Source organism: Austrofundulus limnaeus, unplaced genomic scaffold, assembly GCF_001266775.1.
Source record: "Austrofundulus limnaeus strain Quisiro unplaced genomic scaffold, Austrofundulus_limnaeus-1.0 Scaffold35, whole genome shotgun sequence".
Lineage (NCBI taxonomy): Eukaryota > Metazoa > Chordata > Actinopteri > Cyprinodontiformes > Rivulidae > Austrofundulus > Austrofundulus limnaeus.
The window spans coordinates 413704-420107 of record NW_013952437.1 but is presented as its reverse complement, the minus strand read 5'-3'; the positions used below and the strand labels follow the sequence as shown (position 1 = coordinate 420107).

General features: G+C 43.4%; 1 protein-coding gene across 2 annotated transcripts in view; it reads left to right on the top strand.

The window, feature by feature from the left end:
* Positions 1-5782, top strand: part of nckipsd (NCK interacting protein with SH3 domain) — a gene marked incomplete at its 3' end in the record, with an annotated part of 7627 nt that extends 1845 nt beyond the window's left edge. The window contains 10 exon segments of one of the 2 annotated variants that reach the window (XM_014006383.1): positions 84-294; positions 983-1058; positions 1238-1764; positions 2333-2503; positions 3163-3249; positions 3331-3469; positions 3765-3845; positions 5165-5293; positions 5422-5511; positions 5610-5782. In XM_014006383.1, coding sequence (XP_013861837.1) covers positions 84-294; positions 983-1058; positions 1238-1764; positions 2333-2503; positions 3163-3249; positions 3331-3469; positions 3765-3845; positions 5165-5293; positions 5422-5511; positions 5610-5782 — 1684 coding nt within the window. 2 annotated transcript variants of the gene reach the window in all.
* Between the last annotated feature and the right edge of the window lie 622 nt (positions 5783-6404).

The following is a 6404-nucleotide window of genomic DNA, read 5'->3' as shown; positions in this document are numbered from 1 at the left end:
ATAAGTTGTTCTATCAGTATTATAAGACTTGTTGTTCTATCTGTGTTATAACTGTGTTATAAGTTGTTCTATCCATGTCACAGGAAGTTGATCCATCACAGAAAGGAAACGCTCGCTCGGCGAAGTTCCCCGTCCGTTGGACACAAACAAGGCCTCCCGTCATCCAGCAGTGAAATATCTCTCAGCCGCACTCCTCCGCCGCCCAACGGCCTCAATCGAGACCATGGACGTCAGGGCAGCGTGCCGTTATCAGGGAGCATGGACAGCATGCAGGGAGAGCAGGGCTTTTACCAGGTAACTGTCGACGCATGAACCGAACTTAGAACTGGTTTGATCCGCAGCAGAGAGACACCAAGACAGGACTTGTTCCAAATTCAGCTGAATCTTTAAAAATATACCAAAATCAACACAGTTTGACTCTCAAAGAGCTGTGATCTGAAAACCTGACATGACAGTTTTCTTTTCATGTCTTTGCTTTGTTTCTTTCAGACACTTGTCCATGCTTTGTAGATACACCGTACACTTCCTGTCTGCCTTACTTTTTATATTGTGCAGATTTTAGATATCTGTGTTTATATCTACAGCTGACTACAGCTCCATCATTTCTTAACATAATATGATCTTCGTTTAAAACTGTGACATGCAAGGAAAAAGGTGATGAGCATCCGTATAAGAAAATAAAAGATGTTTTATTTTCTTCCTCRTTTTTTTTTACTCTTGATTTGTTTAATTCAGTCGAGCAAATCATCATATGAAAATATTTTCTCACAGTGTYGTTCTGGCAAAACAGAATGGAAACAAAAACGAGACAGGATGAAAAAATAACTACGATACAGATTAAAGTTTGCAGATTGGTTGTTATAAAACTAAAGTTGTGCTTTTATTTTGTAACTTTGTGTTTTCTCCAGATTTCAGTTGTTGTTGTTTTTTTGTTATAAATTTGTGTTGTCAGAGTCTGATGATCCTGTTTTGTGTCTTGCAGGTGCCCCCCCAGGCTCGACGTGCTGCCCCAATCACCCCCCCTCCCCCTGAAAAGCAGAGGAGCCTCCGTCGTCCAGGTTGGTATGACTTTAAATCCCCCCCCACTCGTGGCCCTCAGACGGTGCTGTGTTTCTGCTTCCTGCTGCAGTTCTTTTGCTTCACAAACACTCTATTCTTAGTCAGGTCACCCCCTGCCCCCCCAACACACACACTCACTTTCAGCTCTCTGTAACCAGACCTCCCCACTTCTCTGCAGAGCCTGAGGTCCCTTCCAGAGTGTCCTCCCTGCCTGCGTCCCCCGCTCCCTCCTTGACGATCAGCACCACCTCCTCAGAGTCCYGCTCCTCCTCCTCCGACGTCAGTCTGCCAAGTGTGTCCAGCACCCCCCCTCCGCCGATCCCGTCGCGCGTCAAGCCCCCCGCCCCGCCTGCGGARGCGCCACCGCCTGACTGTCCAGCTCCTGGGAAGAAAAGCCCTGCGCCTCCGCCGCCGCAGCCCACCAGCCCCCCTAGCACCACCACCCCTGTCCAGCTCACAGAGGAGACCCCTGCAGACACGGAGTGGCCCGTGGCCCCACTGTCCATTACAGAAGACCCCTCCTCGTCGGAGCCGGTCCCCARGACCGTCGGCGCCGAGCTGATCGAGCTGGTCCGGAGGAACACGGGTCTGAGCTACAAGCTGTCCCGGGTGGCTGTGGGRGTGGTGGTGGGCCACCTGCAGACCGTTTTACCCCGGGCCTCCTCGGACCTGGAGAGGGTTCTCCTGTCACTGGTGGAGAGCAAGGTCAGACCCCCCCATCTCAACCTGCATGCATCAGATGTTCCCCCATCATTCTGAGATTATTTTATTCAACTTTACAGCAGGTTTGATGTGAAGAGGGGAGCTGAACACAGAAACCTCCGATCATTTATTTATAGAGACGCACTCATAAACACCCACCACACTCAGTTATTCTGAAGGTCTGAAACTACAGACAAACTTCTTCTTCTGTAGGGCCAAGCTGAACTTGTGCTCGTTCTTTGCCCGAGGAAAGTGGCTTTCAGTAAAAACAACAACAACAAAAAAGGCTAAGAATTTCTTGAAGGAACTCAAATCATCGACATCTTTTCTTTTTTTTTCTTTTTCTTTTTTTAGCCACTTCAGTAGAAAGCAGAACATATATCATATATCCAGTGGTTACATTCTGCAGGTCTTGTTCAAATTAATTTTGTGGGTGGTGAAATATTTTGCTAACAGTAATTAATATTGCCCACCTTTTACAATGGATCTGTGCAGTGTTTGGAGATCATGTTCAATGTTTTTTTCTTGTTTGTGACTGTGTTTTGTTTTGTTTTGTTTTGTTTTTTTGCAGGACCTGAGCGCAGCTCTGCCGCGGGGTCAGGTGTGTCACGATGAGCAGCGTCTGGAGGTGATCTTCGATGACCTCGCCCGTCACCGCGACGACTCCCAGCAGCGCAGCTGGGCACTCCACGAGGACCACGCTCTCATCGCCTGCTACCTGGAGGAGCTCCTGAAGATTCTGGTAATCATATTATTTGTTTTTTTTAAGTACTATTTCTTGAAGGAATGCATATCGCCCACCGCCTTTTGTGACAAAATTATAAACAAAAATTTAGAATCTTGATCACTGGCCACCATAAAAAGCAAATGAGAATGAATGTCTGTCTGTTAGCAAAATACCTTATGAACCAGTGGGCCGTTTTTGATGAAACTCTCAGAGGTTAAACTCTTGATGTTCTGTTACAGCTGATTAACTTTTGGAGTCAGCCTCATTCAAGTTGGCCGCCACAGCTAAGTGATCATAGCAAACACAAAAATGGCTATAAAATAGTTAATTTTTCAGATATTAAACTAAAATTTGGTATAGTTGTGGTTTAGCATGGTTGCTAACACTTGCTCTGTTGAGGCGTTATGTTACATGACGTTTGTAGTTTTACCATCGTAATAAAAACCTTTATTTCTCCAGGGTGAGTCTGTGATGTAAACAGAGGCTTCTGTCAGATGTTGGGCTGTAAACAGCAGACATGTCTGATGGGATCAGAGCGGCTCAGACTGTGCAGCTGCACATCCAGCAGACTGATTAAAACCTTCAGGCTGATTAAAACTCAGACCACGTGTTCGGATGAGCACCAGCCTGGTTTCTGGTTGTTTACTTTATTCCTCCTGTTTGTTGTTTTTCAGACCGATGCAGATKCAGAGGTGTGTAAGAGGATGTGCAAGCTCAACCACTGTGAGAACGTTCACTCTTTGGTTTCATATTATCAGATGGTGAGATGTTTGTTTCAGACACAGTCGACGTCGTTCACCTGCCACTTTGTTTGCGTGATCAAAGCTTCTMATTTGGTGCAGGAGCATCGTGTGTCTCTGCGGCTGCTGCTGCTCAAAGTGTTCGGGGCCATGTGCAGCCTGGACGCCGCGCTCATCTCCACCCTCCTGAACTCCATCCTGCCCATGGAGCTGGCCCGGGACCTTCAGATGGACACACAGGGTCAGAATGTGTCATTGTCACGTTCTCCTCCACAATTTAAGCAAAGATTTTCACTCAAGTCATCAGAGCACAGCGTTGCACTTCCTCTTGCTGTTTAATATTTACGGTTTGTGCCAAAGATGTTGGTGATTTTAAAGGCAGCAGCAGCTTCTGAAGGATTAAACAGCATCAAAGTTCAGTGTTAGTTTCCAGTCTTTGCACAGTTTTTGGTAGAACTGTCATTTTTTAGGGTGGTTGATTGTTTGATCWTTTGTTCTGTTTAATGTTTTTGTTTTTGTGTGTTTTTTCCCAGCAGAACACCAGAAGATTTGTTACACAGCTTTAGTCCTGACTATGATTTTCTCAATGGGCGAGCAGGTGCCGTATCATCACTACGGTACGATGAAGCTTTTACAGTTTATAAACCTGCTGCTGCGTTGAGGCACGTTTTAATGACGTGACGATGAGTAGGGAGCCGATCCAGAGGGGACGTTTATTAAACTCTGAGTTTATCCATAAACTCGGAGTTAACTGACCCTGAGCCGGGAAATGGTTTCAGAAAACCTGAAAACAACAAAGTTAATGAACTCTGAGTATATTAACCTTGATTTAAAAGCAAGTGTGCAGTAAAATAGCCATCATAAGTGGAGCTCTGCAAAAAATCAGCCATCTAAAAACAAGTTTCAAAATACTAGATTATAACCTGAACCTTCTCAAATTAAGAGAAATAATCTGTAAGACAATTACGCTTGTTAAGATTTCTTGAATAGATTAATAATGTAATTCTGCATTTATAATCAGTCTAAAAAAAGATCAAAAATACTTTTTTGTCTGGGTATAAGATCGTAAGACTTGGTTAGATGGATGTTTTTTGCAGTGTATTCACCATGGCCACTGCAGGAAAACTAGATTTAGTCTGATTCCTCAATGCTAAGTACATTAAAGTGTCTGTGACGTCAAATGTTTGTAAGAAATATGGATATATTTTTGAAAAGATAACACTGATAACATATTGTAAAACAGATTTCCTGCTGCTAAGATGAACAGTTGTTGGGATATTTGCATGTGAAGTAACAGGAAGTGATGTCGAAGGGGAATGTCTGCATGTGAACAGAGCAGTGCTACAAAGGCCGACAACACAGACTGTAGAGAAGAATCTGATGTTTCTTTAGATTATTTTAATCACGAGAGAGTTGAGAGAGTCATGTAMTTCAAATAATAGTGTTTAAATAAAAACGAGGGAGTTTTCTTTCTCAAAGAGTTCCCCTTTGATGTCACTTCCTGTTTCACTTTAGCCGAGCCAAATTCAAAAGAAAATGTGCCAGTTGTGTAACACAACATGTAAAATTATGTGTATAAGTTTCTTAAATATAAATACATTTTCTTTGACTTTTTGTATTTAATGGACAGGCATGTCACAGGTACTAAAGGATATAGAGCAGTTTGAACGAGGCAAACGTGATGATGATGTCACTGCTCAGATTAACTCTTTTTTTTTTCCAATAATCCCATCAACCAACAGGTTTAGTTTAACTAAACTCATAGTTTCACTTTCCTCTCTTTCTTGAAGGGGAAACGCTTTAACTCCGGGTCAGTTYTCCTGCTTTCTAGAACACCTGCAGAAAGTTGACACGTGTGATTTTAAAAAATAATAATAAAAATGAACTGTGATGTTGCAGAAAGTAAGCCTGAAGATGCATTTCCAACTCCTTTCAGAACACCTGAATGCCGACTTCGTTGGGTTTCTGCTGAGCGTGTTGGAGGACGGGCTTCCCTCTGATCCCACCGAGCAGCTGCCGGACATTTTCCTGAACCTCCTGCTGGCCTTTAACCTGCACCTCACAGGTGAGAGAGAGCGCAGCGTTGTCTGCAGGAAGCACAGCAGAGCCTGCACGCTGTGACACATTTTTACTGCTCCTCTGCTGGTTTGGGTTTTTAAACACTTGTTTGTTCTACTTGTCCGTCTCGAGCAGCGCCCGGCAACAACGTGATAATGCAGCAGCTGAAGCAGAAAAACGTCAAGGTCCTGACAGAGAAAGTGCTGCTGCTCCTAAATAGAGGCGGTAAAAACTATGTTTAGTGTTTCCTGTTTGTTCTTTTTTGTTTTCATGTTCTCGTTTTGGCTTTTATGAAATCTGTCTTTGTGTTGTTGTCCCCACAGAGGATCCAGTCTGCATGTTCAAACACACGCCACCTGCACCGCACTCCGTGCTGAAGTTTCTGCAGGATGTCTTTGCCAGTCGAGACACGGCGGACATCTTCTACAGCACCGACATGATGGTGATGATCGACATCGCCGTTCGACAAATATCAGACCTTTCACCTGGAGATAAGGTGAGGATTTGGGCTTTTTTTTAAAGGGATCCATGATTAGTTGTAACATTAGACTTTATTTAATAAACATAAATTTTAATTGTAAAATAAAAACTGTAAAAATACTGTAGGCTGTTTAGTTATTATCATTTTTAAACTAAAAGTTTAAAAATATATTACACGGACGGAAACATTTTATTTACACACAAAGCATTCTGAGTAAATGATGACGTGGATAGGTCATCGGCACGAGGCTGCTAGCGAGTGTTAATCTAGCGTTAATCTTGGACAATATCTGATGATCGACTCTTTTAAATGAAACCAGAGAGCATTGACAGAGAGGAGAAGGTAGAAATGACTCAACCTGTAACTGAAAATATGGATGGAGGACCTCAGTTAGCTTGTTTGTTACGCTAGCACCGAGCTAATACAAATAACGCAATAAAGTGTCAGTGCTAGCGCAAAGACTAACAGACTAAGCTGAGGATCTTCTTCCATGAAGCAGCTCTGTTGTCCTCCATCCATATTTTCAGTTACAGGCTGAGTCATTTCTACCTTCTCCTCTCTGTCAACGCTCTCTGGTTTCATTTAAAAGAGTCGATCATCAGATATTGTCCAAGATTACACACACACACACACACAC